The 26749-nt window shown below is 35.1% G+C and overlaps 1 protein-coding gene across 1 annotated transcript in view; it reads left to right on the forward strand.

Moving 5' to 3' along the window:
• LOC145981450 (venom serine carboxypeptidase-like) overlaps positions 1–26749 on the forward strand; it is a 36201-nt gene that overhangs the window by 761 nt on the left and 8691 nt on the right. The window contains 3 exon segments of the mRNA XM_083114682.1: positions 18880–19184; positions 24821–25062; positions 26208–26500. Coding sequence (XP_082970808.1) covers positions 18880–19184; positions 24821–25062; positions 26208–26500 — 840 coding nt within the window.

The following is a 26749-nucleotide window of genomic DNA, read 5'->3' on the forward strand; positions in this document are numbered from 1 at the left end:
TGAATTTTGCATAAGTTTCAGGATAATTAAACTTCACGATACTGTTGCGTGGCATTTTTGGGGACTCTGCAAATTATCAAGTCCTGGAAAAATATCAGCCAGTATCGATAAAAAAATCCAACGATACTTTTCGATACTATCCTACAAAATACTAACTAACTAACTAACTCTCTGGCCTTCTTAAACCTGAAGGTTCATGGCTGCAGCAACACAGGCCTTCCATCTTTCCCTATCTTGAGCAAGATCTATATACTGTTTTCCATCCCTAACGATTTCCTTTAGGTCCATCTCAACGTTGTCCCTCCATCTTCGTCTTGGTCTTCCTACTGGTCTCTTACCATCAGGTTTCCCAACAAGAATCCTGTAAACTCCTCTTTCCTCTCCCATTCGTGCCACATGGCCTGCCCACCTAAGTCTTCTTGATTTAATCATTCTAATAATGTCTGGACATGAATACAAATTATGTAGTTCTAAATTATGTAACCTTCTCCACTCACCTGTCTCCTCATCCCTTTTAGGTCCAAAGAGTTTCCTAAGGATCTTATTTTCAAATACTCTCAATTTATGTTCCTCTTTCAATGTAAGGGACCAAGTTTCACACCCATATAATACTACAGGCAAAATTACTGTTTTGTATATTTTAACTTTAGTTTCTTAGATATTAAACGAGAAGACAAAAGTTTATGATGAGAAAAGTAACATGCATTTCCTGAATTAAGCCTACTTTTTTATTTCCTCTTTAATATAATTTTCATTTGTTAATATTTCTCCTAAGTATTTGAATTTGGAAACTCGTTCAAACGAGTTATCAATAATTAGATTTTGATTATTACCTAACACTTGGTTTCGGCCTGTAAGCATATATTTAGTTTTCTCTTTGTTAACTTCCAAACCTATCTCTTTAGCAGTTTTGAAAAATATTTAAGCATTATTCTTAATTGTATTTATATCATCCCCCAGTAAGTCTACATCATCTGCATATGCTAACAACTGAGTCACACTGTTTAATTCTAGCCCTTCGTTAGTTTCTTTTACCTTCCTTACAGCATATTCTAAGGCAAAATTAAAGAGCAATGGCGATAATGCATCTCCTTGTTTTAACCCATCATGAATTGTAAATTTGTCAGACACATTAATACCCACACGAATTTTACTTTCTGTTTCACTGGTGCATAATTTTATCATACTAACAAGCTTCTTAGGTATTCCAAACTCGACTAATATATTATATAATTTATCTCTTTTGACCGAATCATATGCTTTTTTTAAAATCAAAGAATAGCTGATGGACATTTTGATTATATTCGCACTTTTTTTCAAGTGTCTGTCTGATGTGAAAAATTTGATCTGTAGTTGATCTGTTACATTTAAATCCACATTGATAATCACCTATAATTTCATTAGCATATGAGGTTAGTCTTGTTAAAATAATGTTAGATAATATTTTATATGTTGTTGAGAGTAGAGAAATTCCACGGTAATTATTGCAGTTCATTTTATCACAGTAGTGTAATTGATGCTATTATAAAATCGATAAATGAAGAGGTGTTTTGACTGTATAGAAATACTTAAAACTAAGGCAAAATGTCTATAAAATTTTATTGTTACTGTGTAAAACCTACGATTTTTGTAAAAAAATGCTTCTGAGAAAAGAAGACCCCCCCCACCCAAATTGATGTGACGAAACCTAAATTTGCTAAAATTGCTGTTTATAAATTTGTTAAAAATATGGCTTTTCTCAATATTGTTTTAACTACACTAAAAACTAATCATATACTCATATGAGCCACACCTACACACATCTACCCACACACACACACACACCTATACTCACTTACACACGCACACCTACACATACACACACACGTCTACTTCTGGTTACTTCTATTGCATCATGTAGTGCAACAAATTATTATTCAATATTATGCAACAAATTATTAGACGTGTGTTGTTTTCTGATTGGTTGGTTATGACATTATGGGTGGTTCACTGTTTCAGATGCGGTCCGCGCTTAGGCTATTTAAAGAGTTCTTGCATTACAAATCAGTTACTATTGTGAGAATTGTTGAAGTGTATAGAGGTGTTGTTCCAGTGCTCTTCATATTTTAGCTCTGTTTGGTTTGATATACTGAATTTCTTATTATTTATATGAAACATATTTCTAGTATATTGAACAAGAATCTTATATTTAGTATAAAAAAGTCTGATATTTGTTACATCTAGTTGTAATTAGTTTATATTTAGAGTTTTGGCCTGCAGCTGTTGGAATCTGTTTCTGTGTGTTTTACAAGATCAATACATAGCATATGCTATTGGGTCACTGCCACCGACGTGCCTGTACTAACACGCAATTGAGGTAGGTCACTGCTTTTCTGTCGATAATTACTTATTTCACCTTCGTGCACGTAAGCCATTGGCATTATAATTTGTGATAGTTTTATTAAGTATAAAATTTTGATTTGAATCCCGAGAAATCTGATATAATAAACCTAGGATAAAAATTAATAATATTAACATATTAAATATATACAATAATTATACAAAGTACACTGCTGAACCCAATTCATATTTTATATTAAATATAGAGATTTAATTTGAAGCCCAAGAAATTTTATAACTAATAACAAAAATGCCAAATCAAAAATATTGTGATCAATGCAATACGAATATATTTAGCTCTAATTGGGCTAGGCACCAAAAAAATTGTAATCCCGACAAATGCAGAACTCCCACAAAAATTTGCCCTAAATGTCATAGAAAATATAGTCTGGAATATTTCTTATATAAACATAAAAATAATTGTTCTGCACAGTTTTCTACTTTATCACAGCCATCTACATCTTCATCTGGTCTAAAAAGAAAACTTGAAACCCCTATTAATTATAAACCACCAAAGCAGCTTCGCTATACACCTATTGATAGTAGTTTTAATAGCCAACTAAGTGATTACCGTTTTATATCAGCTCCAAAATGTGATATTGAGAATTTTTTAAACAATATAAATCCTGATATGCAAGCTATTCTAAATGTACAAAATGGCTCTTATAAACTGTCTTTCAAATTATTTGTACAATATAAGAAGCCAAATGGAACAAAATTTACACAGCCCCACATAACAGAAACTGTAGTTATATATTCAAATACAAATTTAGACGAAATAATAAGTAGTTTGATAGAGCAATTAATTATTAAACATTCTGAATTTGCAGCAAAAGAATCCGGATGGAGTTTATGTGGAAGTCCACACAAGTTATATATTAATATTTCTAAATTTAACCCACTACAAGGTTCGACATATGTGCCATTACCTGCTAATATTAAAAACAAAAGAGCCGTGGTTAACATAGAAAATAATGATGACAAATGTTTTCTGTGGTGTATTTTAGCTGCTTTGTATCCAGTTTCAGATAATCCAAAAAGAATAAGTAATTATAAAAAATATGAACACGATTTTGATGATGCAATGGAGGGCTTAGAATATTCAATGTATGTTCAGAATATTGATAAATTTGAAAAAAAGGCCAGAGATATCAATGGTAAACTATTATCTATTAATGTATTTATTTGTTCTACTGGTGCTGGGAATTGCTTGATAGAACCTCTGAGAATTAGTGCACTTGATGACGATTTTGCTGTTCCAATTGATTTGCTTTTAATTGAAGGAGATGGCACATACCATTATACTTTAATACGCAATCTTGAAGCTTTAGTAAGAAAACAAATAAATAAATCTAATACAATATTCAAGTTGTGCCGAAGATGTTTAACTGTATTTGATGGTCAAAAAATGGTAAATGGTGTTCGTGAAAAAAATGCAGAAATTGCTAAAAACAAATTAGTTGAACATTTAAAATATTGTGGGAATCATAAACCTGTTCATATGCTTATGCCTATGCCAAGTGAAAATGCCAAATTCAAAAAAATTGAAGCTTTGTTGGAACACCCAGCATATATAGTTTGTGATTTTGAATCAAACCTCAAACCCCTTGCATTCTGCAACCCAGATCCTGACGAATCTTCAAGTACATCATACAAGTTACATGAACCTTCTAGTTTTTGTTATATAATTATACGGGATGGTGTTGCTAGTGAACCACAATTATACATGGGACCAAATGCTATCAAAGAATTTGCACATAGAATTGAAAATGAGTGCCATGATATAGCATCTAATATTTTATTAAAATCAAGACCTATGATGTTTTTAACAGAAGAACAAATTGAAAATTTTAAAAATACAAAAAAATGTCTGGTACGTGATTGTGAATTTTCAGATACAAATATCAAGGTGAAACACCATTCCCATACAAGTGGTAAATTTTTAATGGCCCTGTGTAATAACTGTAATATTAAGATCCAGAGTCCAAAATTTGTCCCGATATTTTGCCATGGTGCATCTAATTATGATTTTCATCATCTGATCAGGTACGAGGGGTTTGACAAGCAGAATTTAAATATTTTAGCAGAAAATGATGAGAAATATATAGCTATTAGCAAGATAATTAAAGTTAATGGTGTTCCTATTCACTTAAGATTTCTTGATTCATACAGAATTCTGTCGGCTAGCTTGGCTAATTTGGCCAGTCAATTATCAGATGATCAATTTAAAATAACTTGTGCCATGTTTCCAAATCAGGACTTGAAATTAATTAGGCGAAAAAGTGTATATCCATATGACTATGTTACTGATTTTTCTAAATTTGATGAGTGTTCTCTGCCACCACAAAAAGCATTCTATAGTAAACTCAGGGCATCCGAAATCACTGATGAAGATTATCACCATGCTCAGTTGATGTGGACCAACTTAAAATGCCAGACATTTGGTGATTATCACAAGGCATATTTAAAACTTGATGTAACTCTTTTAGCCGATATACTTCAGGCATTTAGAAAATCTTCAATAAAAAATTATAAGCTAGATCCAGTTTATTTCTATAGTGCTCCAGGGCTAGCATGGTCTGCAATGTTTTTAAACACTAAAATGGAGTTAAATTTAATCCAAGATCAAGATATGTACTTGTTTATGGAACAGTGTATAAGAGGGGGCATGGTGCAATGTTCTCAGAGATATGCCAGAGCTAATAATAAATATATTTCTAATTATGATCCAGAATTGCCATCAAATTATATACTTTATGTGGATGCAAATAGCTTGTATGATTACGCTATGATGGATAAATTGCCATATGCAGGACTTGGGTGGGTTGAAAATTTTAATATTGGGGATCTTCAGGATTTTGATGACAGTCACTATGGTCTATTCTTAGAGGTTGATCTGATAATTCCTGAAGATTTACACAATAAGTTTTCTGATCTGCCCCCAATTTCTGAGGTTGAGTGTTCACCTAATTCTAAACAAAAAAAGCTAATGATGACTTTGAAAGCAAAACAGGATTATGTAATATATTACAAAAACCTTCAGTTTTTGATGCGTCACGGTGTTAAAGTAACTAAGGTTGGCAAAGTTTTGAGGTTCAGGCACTCAAGATGGTTGAAATCATATATTGATACCAATACCGAGCTTCGAACATCTGCAGTAAACCAATTTGATAAAACTTTGTTTAAATTAATGGTTAATTCAGTGTATGGCAAAACTATAGAAAATGTTAGAAAGCATAGTGATGTTAAATTAGTTACCGACCCCAGCCGGAGCAAAAAATTAGTGGCAAAGCCGAATTTTAATTATAGAAGAATTTATGATGACAATATGGCACTTTTTAACATGAAAAAAACAAAAATTAAGTTTGATAAACCTATTTATGTGGGGGCAGTGATATTAGAATTGGCAAAATTACATATGTTAAAATTATATTATGATGTGTTGAAACTTTTTATGGTGATAGTATAAAATTGATGTATATGGACACAGATAGTTTTATTCTTAATATTCAAACAGAAGATGTTTATAAAGATATATCACATCCTGAATTATTTAAATATTTTGATACTAGTGAACATACAAAAATTCAACCCCACAACAAAAAGGTGCCTGGCAAGTTAAAAGATGAGACACTTGGCGATGTTATTGTAGGATTTGCTGGGTTAAGAGCTAAAATGTATAGTTTTAAAACATGTAGTGGTGCTGTTGCCAAAAAAGCTAAGGGTATTGGTAGAGATACTGTAGATAAAGAGCTTGAATTTGAAGATTATAAAAATTGTCTCATGTCACAGAGGTTAATCAAAACATCGGAATGTAGAATTCAGAGTGTGGATCACTTGTTAACTAGTAATATTGTAAGAAAAGTAGCTCTAGACCCACATGACGATAAGAGATGTATTTTATCATGTGGCATACATACTCTACCATGGGGACATTATGACTTGAGAAGTGGCAATCAATGCCCAATTACAGAGCATGATTTGAAATAAATAAAACATGCCAATGAATTTATTTGGATTTAAAAAAAAAGCTATTATGGACCTGCCGACACCAGCACCCTCTCCTGATATAATATCTAAACTAAGTGGTTTGCTAATTATTCATCTCAATAGCATACTTACAGATGTTGATGATAAAACAGGTAAAACATTATACATATTTAACAATAATTTAAACCACTACCAATTACCTATAGGTGGTCAATTACAATTTATTACAACTCCCGAGGGTGATGTCAAAATTTCAGTAGGGAAAAATATTTATAGAATTAAGCACTCAAACATGGTTTCTGGCACTGTATATACCGTTTCTGCTGGTGATTGTTTATATATTGAGGTCCCGGGATATTATGACAAACTTATACCTTTTTTTATAGAATTAAGAATTAGATATTCAATAATAAATAACCACTAAAACAAAATAAAAATAAAAATGCCTAATGATATATTTGGCCATACAAGACATGAAGATCACAGTGATGAGATTCTGGTGCTTGATGTCAGAGTGAAAAAATTAAGAAGTGATTTACAAGTTTTACAAAGCACACTCAATGCCAGTCTTCAACTAGAAATTACAAATTTACAAACACAATGCATGGACCCTCTTCTTAAAATTGATTCAGAACTTAAATTATTGCTTCAAAAATATACTGACTTGGCAACATTGGATAATTTTCAAAATTTGGAGGAAGCTGTAGCAACTCTTCAAGCCAAATTAAAAACTCAGAATACTAACTCTGAACAATTGAAACAACAACTAGAAGAGCAGATTAGTAGTGTCCAGGCACAGCTCCAAACAATTGTCAAAAGCATAAAATCACAAGAAGATTTTGATCTAGTAATTTCCTCTCTAAAAGAACAAATTCAATCACTACAGATACCTAATCTGGACCCCTTGAACAATGCCATAGCCGAGGTTAAAGAAAAAATTGAGACACTTGAAAATTTTATGAACAACTTACCATCTTCTGATGCTCTGAGTGCTATAACTCGCAGTGTTGCCAACATCAAGCTGCAACTTGAGACATATGAAGATTTTGGAAAAATTCAGAGTACCATAACTCACCTTGAGGGTACCATAGCAGCAGTACAAAGTGATCTGACAAATGTACAAGAAACTCTAGAATCCCGCCTGCCTGGTATTGTAGACACTCTTGTCAGTGTCCAGCAACAGATTACCAAACTTGAAAACCTCAACACCGAATCTGAGCTATCTCATTTTCATCACTTGATCGATGATATCCAAACAAAACTTGAAATTTTACAACAATCAACACCTACTCAGGCAGACATAACCCTGCTCCAAGATGCTATGCGCAGTGTTGCTGACGCTAGTGAATTAAATAGTGTGAAATTGGCACTTGAATCTTTGCAGAATACTGTAGCAAATCTGCCTACATCTCAGGAACTTAAAAATATTAAGAGAGCAGTGAATCGCATACTAAAATCAGAAGATATCAAGAATATCCAGACAGAGATCAAACAGATTACTCAGACAGTGGCGACTCTACCAACCAATCAACATATTAATGAACTGCATGCTTTATTTGAGGATATCAGAATACAAGTCCATGATCTTACTGCTCAAAATTCAAAATTGGCAGTTGTTGAAAATCTACAGCAAATTGTAGCCAACATCAAGCAACAACTAGGGACCATGGAATCCAACCAAGCAAATACTCTGTCTGTTTTTGCCACCCAGCTTCAAGAAATTGTGCAACAATACAAAAAACTTGCTGTAGACATAAGAATAAAACCAGGCCACGATGAAATTGTTAGGACTATCAATGAGCACCTTGAATCTGTAATAAGTAGATTGCTTACAGCAGAAAAAGAAATAACTGGCCTAATCGAGAATCCTAAGCATACAGTAATTCTTGAATTGAACAGCATCCCCAACAAAGAATATGATTCACCATTTACACCAGGCAGCAAAATGTATAAGCTGTCCCCTGCACGATTTTATTACCAGTTTTTTGTTGGAGGTACACTTAGACCAATTAAGATCAAATATTGGCTACAACCACAAGCACACCACTACCCTACTTTATCAATAACTAATGCTGACAACAAACCAAAAGTCACAAATATAGAGTTAGAAGATTTTACAGATCCCGATACATTAGAAACATCTTATGCTGAAGATGATGGATCTCTGGAATTTAAAATACAAATAGGAGACAAATTATATTTAGAAAATCCTGTAGTAACGCGTCTGACTACCATGCTCAAGGTCCCGGGTTCGATCCCCGGCCGGTTCAAATCCGGGAACTTTTCTAACGGTGAAAGCGGCCCCGGCGCCCACCCAGCGTCGAATAACATGGGTACCTGGGGGAAACCCTGGGGGGTAAAGGCGGTCAGGGACGTGATGCTGATCACATCACCCCCACTCACGACCGGATCAAGAAAGTGTGGGGCGTTACCCCCACACCCCCTATACGCCTTCATGGCGTGGTGCTATGCACAGGGGAACACTTTACCTTTTTTTTTTTTTGTAGTATCAGCTACTGAACACCCTATAGTTGCAATATTCTTGTTTACATACTATGTCTAGACAAATTATTGTTGATGAATTACACAAACCAGCCAGACGTAACTATAAGCGACTACCAGTAGTTACAAAAGGCATAGATGATTTATGGCAGTGTGACTTGGTGGAAATGGCACCTCGCCTAAAGGCGGGACAGTTGAAAAACTTAGACAAGATCAACAAAGGATATAAGTATATACTTACTGTCATAGATACATTTTCAAAATTTGCCTGGGAATTGCCGCTCAAATCTAAGACTGGAAAATGTGTTACAGAAGCTTTTAGGACAATTATTAATCAGAGTGTAAGATCACCACGCTATCTACAAACAGATAATGGCAAAGAATTCTATAATTTGGTGTTCCAACAATTTATTAAAAGCCAGTCAATAAAACATTACTCGAGTTACAGTGATCTCAAGGCCTCTATTGTTGAAAGATTTAACAGAACTCTAAAAAATCATATGTATAAACAATTTACTCTTCAAGGTAATTATAAATGGCTTACTATCCTACCAGAACTTTTAGATAGATATAATAATTCAGATCACACTACAATCAACATGAAACCCTCTGAGGTAACTTCATCTGATGAGCAAAAATTGATCAGCACTGTTTACTATCCTAGATACCAACCAACAACAAAAAAACCTAAATACAATGTTGGTGATCAAGTAAGAATTAGCAAATATAAGCACTTATTTAAAAGAGGTTTTACAAGAAACTGGAGTACTGAATTATTTACAGTGGTTCAAGTTAAACCTGGGGCTCGTAATACATATATAATAAAAGATCACCGAGGAGAAATTCTCAAAGGCAGGTTTTATGAAGAAGAACTTAACAAAACTAAACAGAGAGACACATATATTATAGAAAAAGTAATTCGCAAAAAAGGCAATAAAATACTGGTCAAATGGCTAGGTCTCCCAGAACACAGTTGGATCGAGGCAGACAAAGTAATATTATGAACACCTGGGATGTTATAAAAAGACTACCAGATCCTGAACAGCAGAATAAGAGAAATGGCAAACTGTTGCCTGATAATATTAGATGTCTTATTGTTGGGGCATCGGCTTGTGGTAAAACTACACTAATGATTGATAATTTTTTATTGGCACCCAACTGGTTAGACTGGAAAAACAGGCACTTGTATGTATTCTCTAAGAGTTTAGAACAATTAAAATATCAGCAACTGATGAAGATATATGATGGATTGGATATAGCCACTTTTGAATCAGATGTTAAACCACTTCATGAATGTTTCGATAACTCTGTTGTTGTATTTGATGATATTATATTGGAAAACCAAAACAAGGTTAGAAATTTTTTTACACAGGGCCGACACAAAAACATAGATTGCTTCTACCTGGCACAGACTTTTTCTAAAATACCAAAACAGTTGATAAGAGACAACAGCAATTTTATATGTGTGTTTCATCAAGACCATACCAACCTCAAACACATACATGATGAATATGTAGGTGGTGACTGGAGCTACAATAATTTTTCTAAGTTTTGCAGTAGGTGCTGGAACCAGGATAGTTATGGGTTTGTCACAATTGATATGACAAGAAAACCTAATAATGGTAAATATAGAAATAAAATTAACGATTTTCTAGATATTGAAACATATAAAAATAATCATGAATAGAATAATTATTGATGATCTTAAATTAAGAGACTATCTTGTAAAAAGATTTAAGGGATGGAAAGTAGAGAACCGAGGTATCTATGAACAACACAAGCGCACAGAACAGCCGATTATTGATGCTATTAGTGAACTAGGTAAAAATATTAAAACTGTTACAGAGCAAAATCAAAATTTGATCACAGAGCTTGTACCTGTAGCTGCTAGGAACATATTAGATTATCCAATCACCCCACTTTCTAGTATTCATACACCTAGTCCTGTTGCTCCTCGAAGAATTGAAGCTACTCAGGATCCTATTGAATTGGGTCTTCTTGCTCAGAAATATTTAAGCACACCTAAAGACAACAAAGATGAGGTTTTTGGTTTATATGCCGACAGAGAAGTTGATGGTAGCATCATACATAGACTTGGCAATTTTAGAGTAAAATTTATGGGAGATGATTTGATAGTATATTCAGAATCTCATCTTGGAGAAAGAGGTGGTTTTGTTAAGTATCCTGGAACACCTGGATTGTGGGAATTGATGACTAGGAAGAGACCTGGCAACTATAGAGATCAAGACTATGAGCACTACAAAGAAATATTAATAAAATCAGATGCTCTATACCAGAACAATGATCCCACACAAAAAAGAGTCAAGTCTAGCAGTGGAGCAAAATACAACAACTTAATCAAGCCCATATGGTCAAAGATCAAAACAGGTAGTGGGATCAAACAGTACAACACATTGCCTAAATAATTTGTCTGGGTTGACGATGTCAGGAAACTTGTAGATAGATTGCTGGTGATAGCTGGGGAGGAAAATGCCGGTAACCACAATTTTTACAATGAAAAAGTTGGAATTATGGACATGATAAGTACCAAATTGTCTAATTTTATAGTGAATGACATTAAGGGGATTGGATATCTTATAAAAAATATTAATACTCTACCACCTAAATTTTGGAATATCTCCGAGGGTCGAGGGCTAGTTAATGACATCATAAACAAGTTGCCATTTGAACTACATATACCAGGCTATCAGTATTGTGGTCTCGGTACCAAACTAGACCATAGATTAAACATCGGTGACCCTGGTGTTAATCCTCTAGATGCTGCTTGTAGAGACCATGACATAGCATACAACACACATACCGACCTTGACAAGCGACATGTTGCAGACAAAAAATTAGAAGAAGCTGCTTTTGGTAGATTTGTAAGCAAAGATGCTTCTTTGGGTGAGAGAATAGCAGCATTGGGGACCACCATAGCTATGAACACCAAACAAAAATTGGGGTGGGGGTTGTAATAAATTAACTAAATTAGCTACAACTTAATTGAACTAGTTAATCCCAGAATATGTATATAATAAACCAACAATGAAAGCCAAAGGTGTTATGTATCAGATACCTTATGCAGGTCTTAAATCTCTTAAAACTATTGATAGTCTTCTAACCAAAAAGCAGCGCAAGAAGAAAAGTTCTTGTCTTGCTAAGGGACATGGTATGAAATTGTTACTTAGTACCCCACAATTAAAAAAATTACAGCAATCTAGAAAAAAATCACATATAGGTGGATTCATATTTAGTATCCCAGCTATTTTAGCAGCATTGGGGGCCGTGGGGAGCTTGGCTGGGGGATCGGCTGCCATAGTAAAAACAGTAATAGATGCCAAGAAGAATAAGGCAGAATTAGATGAACAAAAGCGCCATAATCTGGCTATGGAAAAACAAGGCAAAGGTGTTAAGAAAGTTATGAATAAGTTAAAAAAAAAACAAGAGTCGCTTACCAACCAAGATATTGAAGCTTTAATCAAACCACTCGGCATCAAAAATTTTAGAGGAGTATACATGTCCGATTCTTTACCAGAACAACCACTCAAAAAAGAGTGTGGCATAGTTAATTTGGATAAGTACAAAAATCAGGGCACTCACTGGATTTGTTATGTTAAATATTTAAACAATGAGGCATTTGTGTTTGATTCATTTGGAGGTGTTCCACCTGAAAATTTAGTAAAATATCTAAAATCAACTAATCTTTATTATAATAATACCCGTGTTCAAAATTTCAAAGATATTAATTGTGGACATTTGTGTTTATCTGTTCTTAAATATCTGTCTCCAATAAATAAACCATCAATTGAAAATTTTCAAAAAGCTTTGTGGTATCTGAAGCATCATGGGAGTATTCCATCTCACCAGCCAAAATTCAATATTGAAACTCAAACTACATGATGATATAGTATATCCCAAATCAACAGCTCTCAGAGCATTTTATGGCATGTACTTGATACCTAATATTACACACCACAACAACAAGATTGCAGTTGGTGACCAAAAAATTGTCATTACTCCAGGCCAGTATAATTTGTCTACTTTAAATGCTCAGTTACCCAGAGGTATATTGTTAACTCAAAATTCTGTTACTCACATAGTAGAAATTGTGTCTGCTACAGAAACAGTTGATCTGGGTACTCTAGGAGAGCTATTAGGATTCGAGAACAACACAAAACTTGAACCAGCTATTAAACACACTGCTATTAATATACCTAAATTCCTAGCCATAGAAACTCTAAATATTCACTGTAATGTGGCCGAGGGTATGATCACCAAATCAAATGGCATAGGCACTCACAAACAAACTGGCATTATTGCAACATTCAAACCTAACTCTGAATTTATGGAACCGATCATCTATACTCCATCCCCAACATTATATTTTCCTGTGTGCCATAATAGAATAGATTATATTGAGTTGATGGTCACTAATGAAAAAGAAGAATTAGTTGATTTTGCTGGAGCCACAACAACTGCTATCATAGAAATTAATATTTAAATAAAAATACATACAATAAATAAATAAATAAATAAAATGGAAAATATTGAGAGTTATGAGCTACAATCATTCCCCCCCAAACCGGAGGACCTTTGCAAATTTAAATCAAGCCAACACACAGATTGAGGTTGACCTTGATGTAGGGGATGGCTTTATACACCCTCACAGAGCAGACCTATATATTAAATTTGATGTTGTCAAGCTCGATGGTACTGATTATCCGGCTAACTCAAATATAAGATTGGTAGACAATTTTGTGCCACATCTGTTCTCTGAAATTGAGATCAGAAAACATGGTGTTGTTATAAACAGAGTAGACTACCCTGGTATTACCTCTACAGCTTTAGCCACACTAAAATTATCCAAGACCGAGGCCTCATACTACAAAATAGGTGGATTTGAGGCTGGTGATAAGATAATATCTAAGAGTCACACAGTATTGTTTCCTATGCGCTTGTTGTCAGGATTCTTCTCAGATTACAAAGAAATTATGTGGAAAGGTGGTTTAAGAATTACATTTAGAAGAGCTGCCAATGATAATAATGCTTTGATGAGGTACAGTACATTAAATTCTACTGGGGCAGCTCTGCCTAATACCCTACCTGATGAAGGCAAATGCCTTATTCAGACTATGGAGCTAAGAATTCCAGTAGTTGAATATGAAGCTAGTTATGCTCTTAAATACAAAGCAGATATAATAAAAAATCCACAGGTACCTTTACAATTTTATACATATCAATGTGTGCAGAAGCCTGCCACTGGTAGCTATTATGAATTTGATGCTACAAACTCATTCTCCAGTATACAATATGACATGCCAGATTTTGTAGTAGTATTGTTTCAGACTGGAAGACACAATAATCAAGAAAAAAATTCTAAGTAAATTTGATAACTGCAACATCAAGAACATATATCTTAAAAATGGCAGAAATGAGGTGTTTCCTAGAGAAAGTTATAATTTAAACATGTCCAAGGATGATCTCCTCAAATTATATGAGGCATTTACAGCATTCAAAAGGGTCACAATTGGGAATAGTGACATGTATTACTCACCAGATGAATTCAAAACACAGAGACCCATGTTTGTCATCAACACCTCAAAAAGAAAACAAGTTGTGGTTAATGACAGGACAAACATTGAAATTATCTGTGAATTCCATGATACACTTCCTGATGACACCATATGTAGTGTTATTCTTATAGGTGAAAAATCATATGTTTATGATGTAAGAAATGAGAGAGTCACAGAGCAATTTTAGAAGAGTTTTGCATATTATATTGTGTTTAGTATTAGATAAACAAGTTGTACCTGGTCTTAAATTAAAATATTTAGAATGTTACAAGTCAACATATTAATTCTCTGAACTTAAACCGGATGTGGACTGGAAGTGGACTGGAAGTGGACCGGAAGTGGACCAGAAGTGGACCTGAAGTGGACCAAAAGTAAATATGTGTAAGTGAGTATAGGTGTGTGTGTGTGTGTGTGTGGGTAGATGTGTGTAGGTGTGGCTCATATGAGTATCTTGGATTAGTTTTTAGTGTAGTTAAAACAATATTGAGAAAAGCCATATTTTTAACAAATTTATAAACAGCAATTTTAGGAAATTTAGGTTTTGTCACATCAATTTGGGGGGGTCTTCTTTTCTCAGAAGCATTTTTTTACAAAAATCGTAGGTTTTACACAGTAACAATAAAATTTTATAGACATTTTGCCTTAGTTTTAAGTATTTCTATACAGTCAAAACACCTCTTCATTTATCGATTTTATAATACGGTAAATCACACTACTTATCACCTTTTTTAAACACAGGAACAATTATGGATTCTTTCCACTGTTGAGGTATTTCTTCTTTATTCCATATTAAACAAATTAATTTATATATTAACGAATTTCCACCATATTTAATTAACTCAGCTGGTATTAAATCAATGCCAGGTGCTTTGTTATTCTTTAGCCTTTTAATAGCATCTTTAACTTCAGTCAAGTTAGGTTCTGGAACTAAAGGTTCTGCTGTGTGTACTTCATTTACTTCTGATTTATCTCCTGCATGAACATTTAAAAGGTCATTAAAGTAGTTCTTCCATCTATTCAGAATATCGCTTGGGCCAGCTAGAAAATCACCGTCTTTATCTTTTAACAAGTTTACTTTCGGTTTCCAGCATTTTCTAAATTCATTTACACCTTTATATAAATCTCCGATATTTTTGTTTTTGCTGTTTGTTTCAATTTCGTGTTTTCAAGTAATCTCTTTTTTTACTTCTAAACATGATTTTAACTTCTCCCTTTATTCTATTATAATTGTTTAGATTTGTATCATCAGAGTTATTTAACCACCTAAGTCTAGCCTGATTTCTTATTTCTATTAGATTATGACATTCATTATCAATGGCTTTCTCTTTCTTGGTTTATGGTATCCTATACTTTCTTTAGCTGCTGATTCTATTGCTTTACGTATGTGCTCCCAATTCTTATTTACGTCTGTTTCATTTATATTTTCATGATCATTTAAATCCTGCAAAACATCAAATCTACCTAGTCTTACCATAAATACTGTCCCAAAGTTTTAAGTAGGGTAAATTGACACAAAATGCTGAGAGATATTGTAATATCCTAATAACATTACTGAAATGGATGCATGACAAATCAAAATCACAAATCAATATTCATAATGGCCGCCCTTAGCACGCACACATTCCGTAATGCTTTGTGGCCACGCATCAATTGAATTTCCCAACACATCAACTGGAAAATGAGCAACTGCCTTGAGAAGATACCGACCCTCCAAGCCATCTCCTGAAGCTTGGACCACACTTTGTAGTCCAAAGGATATAGGTCCGGACTTGCAGAAGTCCAATCTGAAGTGGAAATGAAGTTTGGAACATTTGCTATGAGGGCACAACGGAGCTCCATTTCTGTGAAAAAGGGGTAAAAACTGTGAAAAAGGGGTAAAAACTGCCAAAGTGTACCAGCAGACAGTGCTTGAGAGACTAGTGAAGAATGTCAACAACACCCTCTTCCATGGTCAGAACTGGAGCTTCTAGCAGGATTCAGCCCCAACATATGGGGCCCGAACAACACAGCAGTGACTGGAGGCAAATGTACCAGACTTAATTTCCACTTCGGTTTGGCCTTCTGCTAGTCCGGACCTATACCCTTTGGACTACAAATTGTGGTCCAAGCTTCAGGAGATGGCTTGCAAGAAGAGACATCCCAATATTGAAAGTTTAAAGCGGTCTCTTATGAAGGCAGTTGCTCATTTTCCAGTCGAGCATGTTCATATATTGTGTGTGATAAATAATAGAAAAGTTAGTGTAATTGTAGTCGGCCTCTGTAGCTGAGTGGTCTGACTCGGTACACCATGATTACATATTTAATGTGCTTCAAAAGTACGGTATACGTGGACATTTTATGTCAGAGTTTAAAAGCCTTTATAGTAACGCAACATCCAAAATACAAATAAATGGATTTATGACAAGAGAACTTCCTATTCACAAGGGACTAAGACAAGGTGACCCAGTATCAATGATAGCTTTCTGTATCTCATAAAGACCCCTCCTTTTTTCATTAGAAAAGCAAGTACAAGGCATCACCATACAATCTATAAACATTAAGGTGTTGGCCTATGCTGATGACGGCAATGTATTAATAAATACGCAGTCTGATATTGATGCAACGTCTAAAGTATTACAGGAATTTGGTTCCCTTTCAGGGCTCACAGTAAATCAGAATAAATCAACTCTTATGCATTTAAAGCCGGATATAACTTACCCTCAGAGCGGAGAATTTCATGTTGTTCCAACGATAAAAATACTTGGAATAATTTTCGCGCACTCCCTTCAACGAATGGTCCAGTTAAACTATGACAGAGTGATAAATGGTGTTAAAGCAGTTCTACAAATGAATAAATTTCGAATACTTAGTATACAGTCAAGAGTGACGTTTGTACAGGTGTACGCTCTCTCCAAGGTGTGGCATGTAGCAAAAATCCTCCCGTTGCGGCAACTGGATATTAATAAGCTCAAGAGTGCTGTGAACTGGTTTGTCTGGAACGGTCAAATCTTGCGTGTAAACGCTTTGTTTACCCTCTGCAGAAGGGGGAATGAACCTTGTAAACGTGGAATATAAAAGCCAGGCTCTACGCATTCAAGGTGATGTAACAACACTGATTCAACACCCTAACAGCCTCACTAGTAAAGTTCTAAGACACGTCTTGGACAACATTCAATTGCAGGCCCCCATTGATGTTACAAGACTTCCGGACAGATTATAGCATTTTAAGAATACAATAATGGATTTCAGTTACGCTTTAATACAATCTCCTATCCTTCCAACGCAAGAGACGTCGAAAATATATAGAAGAATGTGTGCACTATCACAAAAACAGTGTAAAATTGTAGATCGGAATCCAAGAGTCAATTGGCGGGAAGCATGGAATAATATACTGGCACGCCACCTTACGTTAAGAGTCAGATCAGCGTGGTATATAATTGTACACCAAATATTCATTACTGGAGTTGAACTTTATGATGTAAAATTAGTAAATACTTCAATATGTGCTACATGTACAAGATAATTTAGTGCATAAGCTTAGTGAATGTCAAATAATCCAAAATCATGGATATATATAAAAAAACTTGTGAGTACAATTTGTCGTACATCAATACGTAACATTTCAGTAGATATTATTTTGTATCCTTCCTTTGTATATTATCCTAGAACAAAACGTCACAGTGTACAATGGCTCTTAGGCCGATATGCTCTTTTTGTATCCATATATAGGCAACAAGCTTTTCACACCCAATTTATCAATCACCTGCACCAGGAATACCAAATGACCCCTCGTTGTAAAAGAGATAAGTTATATGCAAATTTCCTAAATGTATAATGACCTAAAATGTATAACATGCACAATAATATGTAATAGTTTTAAAGAAAACAGTGGTCAGAGTATCGCGCTACGAAGCCAGGGGTCCGGGTTCGAATCCCGGCTGGGACATGGATATTTATATTTTCCGTTATGAGAAAGCCGAGAATATAGTAAAAATTGATATGAGTGGAAGTTGAGAAAATGTGTGAATGACGGGGATACTACACGTAAAGGCGGCTGCCAGTAAGTTCTCGTAATTCAAGAATAGGGTAATTATATTTAATTTCTACAATGGCCTTTAGGAGCTACTTGATCGCCATGTTGTTCACATAGATTACATTGTCTATGCATATCATGTAGTCTAGATTGTCTAGACGTAAGCACAAACTATTTTCTTCGGGTTATGGCAACTCTTGCACTTCTAGAGAAACTAAATCACTATGTTCGATACTGCGAGTTTCCAGTCAATACACTGAACCTCAAGGCCTTCTGCTTTTCTCACTCACTCCGACGGTTGCAATGTGTGCGTGTAATTACAGAAAAATGTGCATTGTCGGTGATTTTGTATGTAATGGAATGAAATATATAGGTTTTATGTCCTTAAGGATGACCTGACAAATTTTCTCCATCTCTTTTCAGGCTATGGGAAACGTTTTGTCAGATTTCTACTATTACTCAGGGTACGAAAACCCATACAACTATCTCAACATCCAGGAACCAGAAGAAAGTTTCTATTACTCCACATACGTCCAACAAGCAAGTGTCCGTAAAGCCATTCATGTCGGTGACAATAGCTATAGCGAAACTGGAGATATATACAACAATCTGATAAATGACTTCATGCAGTCGGTGAAGCCCTGGGTTGAAGTCCTCGCAGACAACTACAGAGTTATGTACTACAGCGGACAGATGGATATAATCTGTGCCTATCCTCTGACGGAGAGGTACTACCAGACCCTCAACTTTTTTTTATATATATAAAATATTTATTGGTTGTGGACAAAATCCATGCACCAGTTAACAATTTATCAATTGGTATTATATACATGTATGTACCTAATATTTACTCACAATTATTCCTTTCATAATAAATAGTTTCCAAATTTCATAACACTTTTACAGAATTATATTAGACTTATTAAGATATTTTGTAAGAATATAGATTATCGAGGATGAAGGTGAAGTCAGTAAACAAGGCAGTGTCAGTGGATCTTGATGTCCACTCCTGTACAATTCCTGTAAAAATGGTTCTCTGTAAGTTTCATAAAGTTTGCATTGAAATAGAATGTGGTTCGGAGTTGCAGTATATTCATTGCACAAACAAACTGGTGAAGTCACTAAATTCTTCTTGTAAAGGTGAGCTGCGGCGATAGTGTGATTTAACCTGCAGCGCATTATAGTTGTGAGGGAACTCCGGGAGAGTTGAATCTGTTTAAACCAACATTCCTTTGGAATTCTTTCTTGTATAGAATAGTAGGCCTTACCGCATTGAGTGCCAGTATTTGTCCACAAGCTTTGCCAGTCAGTAAATAGTATTTTTCTAGTGTGTGATTCGAGAACTACGGACGGAATCTTTATTGAAAGCGGCTGTTGGATTGTTTGATTCGCTGCATATTTTGCCAAAGTATCTGCTATATTGTTCCCTTCTATTAAAGAATGTCCAGGTGTCCAAATAAAGTTGATATCATATCCCAATCTCGTTAATTTCAGTGTGAGTATTATTATGTTAACAATGTACCATTCCGTATGACATGACCATGATGCAAACTGTAAAGAATTTAGCACAGAGGCTGAATCGGTTGCAATTAGAACTGAATTTAACTTCTTCTTTTGTACATAAAGCAATGCCTGTCGTATTGCAAAAGCTTCTGCAGTGTAAATGGACAGATACGATGGCAAAGGAAAAAAAATGAATTCTGCAGAATTATCACAGTAAAATGCTGCTCCTGTTTTTCCAGACGTTGATTTTGAAGCATCTGTATATATGTGATATTCACATTGTAATTTTGAATGTATGTAGTCTTGATATATATTATTTGAAATTGTAGGGATTGTCTTCCTGAAAACTCTACTTGGGTAGGCAGGAAAATGAATCATCATGGGAGATATCATATTAAAGTAGTCTGTCATGAAGCATGGTGCATTAGGTAAACGAATAATATTAGCTTGAAATTTATTAATGTCCTTATAAGCATAATATAGTATAGGTAATCTGGATTTATATTTTGCTGTACGTCTGTTGAGCATCAAAGAGTCTAACAATTGAAGTTTTGGTATGATCGGAGATGTCGCGTTGGCAATTTTCTTAAGTAAAAATTTGCTCGCAAGATATTTAACTCTAACTTTGTATGGTGGATCTCCCACTTCTATGAAAGTTGCTTGTTTTGGAGTTCCTTTCCAAGGGCCATAAATCCTGGATAAACTGCTATATTGGATAGAAGATAGCGTGTTAGAAGCCCAACTTAAATTATCATTGTACATAAAGGAACCATACTCTAGTCTTGAGTTTAGCATCTGTTTATGGATCTGATGTAATAATTTAGGATCAGCACCCCACTTTTTCTTAACTGTCAACATTTTTATTATGTTAAACACTTGAGATCCCTTACTTTGTGCCAGCTCTACTTGTGACTTCCATTTTAGTTTTTCATCTAATATAAGTCCCAAGAATTTATGACTTCTTTGTTGACTAATAGTTTTTCCGTTTATATTTATTGATATGCATGAATGAGATCTCTTCTTATTAAAAACTACCACCGAAGACTTATCTGGATTTACTTCAATTCCATTGATATCACACCATGATGATAATTCATCCAGAGATTTTTTAATTTTTTGAGCCCCTTCTTGAATATTTTTACTACTAGTGTATATAACAATATCGTCTGCATATTGTAATAGACGAGTGTGTTGAAGAAGTTTTGAGCCTAAATCTGCCGTGTACATATTAAATATCATGGGACTCAGCACTGCGCCTTGTGGTAGACCTTTATGTGTATAACGTGCGGTGGATAACTGTCCTCCATATCGAATGTACAACTTACGTGCCAATAATAATCCAAGAATACTTTTTATAAAATTACGTGGAACGTTCATTTTCTCCAATTTTTGTAACAGTATATTTGGAAGGACAGAATCATAGGCGCTACTTAGATCGAGAAAAACTACGATACAAAATTCTCGCCGTATGAAAGATAGCCATATATCTAAAATTAGTGTCGCTAATACATCTACTGTTCCAGTTCCTTTCCTAAATCCCATCTGATGTTTTGGTAATTTCTGATTATATTCGACCCACCATGTGAGTCTGTTCAATATTAAATGTTCATATAATTTAGCAAGGCATGATGACATTGCAATAGGTCTATAGTTCGTATGTATTCCTGATTGTTTACCTGGTTTTAATATGGGTATTATCACCACTTCTTTCCACTGTGATGGAATTTCTCCACTATTCCATATTGAATTGTATGTATTTAGTAAAATTTAATATCCATTCAAAGGCCAGTGTTGAATACATTCGTATGTAATACCATCTAAACCCGGAGACGTTTTCTTTCGTTTATGAACAACATATTCTAATTCATCCATAGTGAATAGTGATTCTAACGTGGATGTTTCTGGATATTTCATAGAGTTGAAGAATTGACAAAGATTAGTTTCAACCGTATCTGGTGTCAACTTGCGGTGAAATTCTTTTATCCAGGCTGAATTGATATCTCCTCCAAAATAATGACAAGTATTATTATTGGACATACTTCTTATTATTTTCCAAGTCACTGAAATAGAAAAATCTTTAGTTAATGTAGAGCAAAATGACTTCCAAAAGTATGATTTTGATTTCTTTAGGAACCTCTGAGTTTTTGCTGCAATTTCTTTATATCTAATAAAATGATTGATGGTAAGATTCTCCTTATAATTTATGTATGCTTTTTGTCGTTCGTTTACCCATTTCTGGCAATCCGTTGTCCACCACGGAGTCACTTTTCTTCTAGATCCAAAATTAGATACAGTTGCATTTATTTGTTCTTGTTGAATGAGAGACACCAATGTGTCATACGATACTTCTTGTTTCAACAATTCATTTTTTATTGCATTGTTTACATTTCCGGAGAATTTCTGCCATTCAACCCTTCTTGATATATACTGACTATTGTTTTGTTCAGAGCGCATAATAAACCACGTTATATTTTTATTATGTTGAAAGGTTATCATAATTGGCATGTGGTTACTGTTGTAACACTTCTCTAATACACTCCAATGGATTTTTGAAGCTATATCATTTGAGGTGATAGTTATGTCTGGAGCACTCGGCTATTCATTAGGTCTTGAGATTATTGTAGGTGTTCCGTCGTTGAGTAATACAGCTGAGGAATCTTGCAAGTAATTATACAAATCTTTACCTGATCGATCAGTTAGAGAACAGCCCCACATGGGGTGGTGTGCATTACTGTCCCCTGCCAGCACAAATGAAGTGTTTGGTGGAAGCTGCCCAACGATATTCTGCCACACTGTAACAAGGAGGTGCACTGTGGGAGGGCAGTAAATTGATACATAAGGCGTATCAGCAATCCGAACACCTGTAATCTGAATTTGACTGTTTATATTTTGAAACAAAATAATGTCATACTGTATATTTCTTTTAACACCTATAGCTGAACCACCGTATCCATCTAAACGATCATCTCTTATCCAATTGTAACCTTTAAACTTCAATGTTGAGTCAGTTTTCAACCACGTTTCTTGTATAAGAAGGACATCTGCAGAAAAATAAGATAAAATATGTTGTAAATTATGTCTATTAGGAATTAAACTTCGTATATTCCATTGTAATATTTTCAAGACTTTGTCTGGCATGCTGGTTGTTGAAATAAGTATTGCAAAATACTTGTAGCAATGCAAGTCCAGTCCTGGTTAACGTTCAATGTCGAAGTCCCTGCTAGGCTACATAATTGTTCTATAAATAATGAAAAATTATTTAGGAATTTTGTAGAATTTTGTTCTTGTGCCCGATTTGGCTGGATAGCTTGAGCCGCCTCTGCAAGAACAAATAATTTATTTTGTTGGCATGTTGTCGACAAATCCGGAGCATTGTCTTTTCGAGATCCTGACAAAGAATAATCAGGGTTTGTCATTCTCTTTTTATATTTATTTTGTCGAAATGGTTTCAATGTTTGAGAAGATTTCTGGCGTTTTCCTTGAGAAGACTCAGTCTCTTCCAAATATTTTCCAGCTTTCTTTGAACTGTACAATGGCCTTTTATTAGATACACTGTATTGATCTTGTATTATATTATTATGATATGAGGTGCTACTCGAATTGTTAGATATCGAAGCATATGTAAATGGCATTACTGTCTTTTCTAATTCCTGAACATGGCCAGTAGATATCTGTTCATATCCATACATATAGTTAATTTTTGGGACTTTCTTCATAGCTTCGTTAAACGTAACATTCTGAACTGTCATAATTTTGATTATTTCCTTTTGGCGTTGTTTTTCAGGACAGTTTTTGTCAATTGCAGTGTGCTCCTGATTACAATGGAAACACTTGATCTTATTTGTGCAAGAGGACGATTCGTGATTCTCACCACAGCGTTTGCATTTTAATTTACTTTTGCAATTAGCCCTGAAGTGCCCATAATAAAAACAATTAGTGCACTGTTTAATCAAGGGAATGTACCTATCAATATCAAACTTTTTGTAAAACAGTGTGACATATTGTGGTAAGGATTGCGAGTCGAATGTTACAATTACCGTTCGAGTTGGAACAGCAACGCGAGTACCCTCCTCGTACTTATACTTCACAATGCGTTTTACCTTTATTACTTTGGCTGTTGATGAATTTATATTTTGCAAAATTTCATCTTCACTTATTGACTGATGTACATCTTTCATAATTCCCATTCTTCGTACTTTGTGTGATGGAACAAAACCTTCCCAATTATTCTGTAACAGTAATGGATTCGAAAGGAAATCATTTGCATAATTAGATGTCGTAAATGTAAGTCTAGCTAGATTTTTCCCAAGCCTATCTATCTCTTTCAAACCTCTAATATTTTCTTTGCTGACTATTTGGCCTAATTTTAAAATGTGAAGTTGACCAATGTTTCCTTTGCCATTTCCACCTGAGGCATCCTGATGTTTAGATTTCACAAATATTTCATACGGACCTAAATGATTACTTCTGTACTTCAATACCTGTTGCTCATAAACTTTTTTGGAACTTGATTTACTAATTTGTTGGGTATAATCTATATTATTACACTGAGAATTCAAGTTATTAACTTCTTCTACAGAAGTTATGATTTCCACGTTGCTGGAAAGTTCCATGGCACTAATGTCCGTGTCCATGTTGGATTCAGCTGGTTTTGTACCAGCAAATTTGGCTTTACGGCCTTTAGATTTTTTCATGAATTAATGTTCACATTGTCGCACATATATTTAGAACGACACTAATATTCTAACAGTAAACTATAAAGTCTCAAATTCTAACTTAGAACACAAAATTATCTTTCCAACAAATCACTTGCACAATCACATCTGTAACCACAGACTCAAAAATCGACTCTCAACTTCAGTGCTCCTGAGGAATACAGGAACGCCGAGCGCTCCATCTGGTACGTGGGAGATGAACTAGCAGGATACGTGAAGTCAGGTGGAAACTTCAGTGAAGTTTTGGTATGGAACGCTGGTCACATGGTGCCTGCCTTTAGCTTAAGGAGCTGCACCCTGATATCCATTTATCATAGACTGGGTGAACTCCAAGAGCCACTTCATGCAGGAAAATTTCCACCCATGGAATTGAACCGAGATCTCTCAGGTAACAGCGAGACACCCTACCAAATGCATCATATATTGGTTTTTCTTATCATAAGCGAGACTATATCTATATTTATTTGAGCGCTGCGGGCCCATCTGAAGCTAATAACGACCTTGATTCATTTAAAAAACGGAAGTCCGAAGTGTAATTCATGTCGGTAACTAGTTCTGCCACAATCTATCTGATATGTGCAGTCACGGATACCTCTGGCTTATAACGACCTCACTGAATTTCAATGGCAACGTTACAAGCTAGAAATCTCTGTGACTCTACAATAATTTCATTGGTGATATCATACGGTCAGTGAAGCCTTGGGTCAAAATTCACACAGACAACTACACAGCCATGTGTTACAGCGGTAAGCGGGATATAAACTGTGCCTATCTTCTGCCTACTCAACTTCATTGCTGCTGAGGAATGTAGGAACGCTGGACGCTACAACTACCAGGATACGTGAAGTCAGGTGACAACTTCAGTGAGGTTATGGTACGGAACGCTGGTCACATCGTGCCTGTCGATCAGCCAATGTGGGCACCACTTCTGATCATCAAGTTCTTACATCAGCCTCTTGCTCCCTATGACGCTTACTAGATCTCAGAGAAACCTTTTTAAGAATATTTTGATTGCAATTTGTTAGGCTATGGTGACCTTAACAAAGTGGTGTGTTTTTTAAGTTTCAAAATGGAATAAGTTTTCAATAAAATTTCTGCATTATTGTAGTTGCTACAGTTCAGACTTCCAACAACTAATCAGACCTATGCATTCAGAGAACATCTAAGAGATATAGAATACTTTCTACTTGCTAAAACTTTCTTCAAACATTAGTTAGACATGTGTAGCCTACGTTCAGGAGACACTTAATTTTAGAGAAGTTTAGATCTTCACATTCCAAAATTGACGAGATACCAACAGATCGATCGTTGTTTCAAAAGACCAGACAGATAGACGGATGGAATTATTATGTGGACTTGAGTTAATGTTTCGTAGTCTATCTGTCTAGCAAGCTATCGTGCTTTCTAATATAGTGATAGTTGAGACGATAGTCGCCTATATTTTTCAGCTCTCGCCATCCTAACATCAGAGTCAAACAAACACTTCTCTGAATCACGAGAACCACTGATACAATCAGCATGTTCACTGTGCAGAGATTTGTGATTCTGCTGTCCAGTGCTTGAATGTTCGGGACAGAACAGATAAGAGGAAATACCTCCGGGACGCACAGCCAATATGGAAGCCGCGTCCTGTGGGGAGAGACGCTGGAGATCCCCTCTTCCTGACTCCACTGATCGAGGCTGGGAACATAGAAGAGGCAAGGAGTCAGTCTCTGGTTGGTGATTTGGGGATAGATGGCGCTCCCAGCTATTCTGGCTACCTCACAGTCAATCCTGACTTCAACTCTAATCTTTTCTTCTGGTTCTTTCCAGCACAGATAGATATAGTTTAGAGAGGTTATTTTTAGGTGAACTTTACGTATTTGTAACACACATTACCTAGTGTTATGTCCGATGCTAGTTGTCATTCATGAATGTGCTGATATTGTTGTTTTATATTATTCAGCACTTCCTGTAATACATTGAATTATCCCTGGCTTTTGCGTGTGAGTAGTTAGGAGTAATTCTTACCTACAGTGATTCAGGCGTCTGAACGCGCTCAGATATTCCTCCTCTGAGAATGAGTCTTGCTCTAA

This window comes from Lepisma saccharinum, chromosome 29 (assembly GCF_977018435.1).
Source record: "Lepisma saccharinum chromosome 29, izLepSacc3.1, whole genome shotgun sequence".
Lineage (NCBI taxonomy): Eukaryota > Metazoa > Arthropoda > Insecta > Zygentoma > Lepismatidae > Lepisma > Lepisma saccharinum.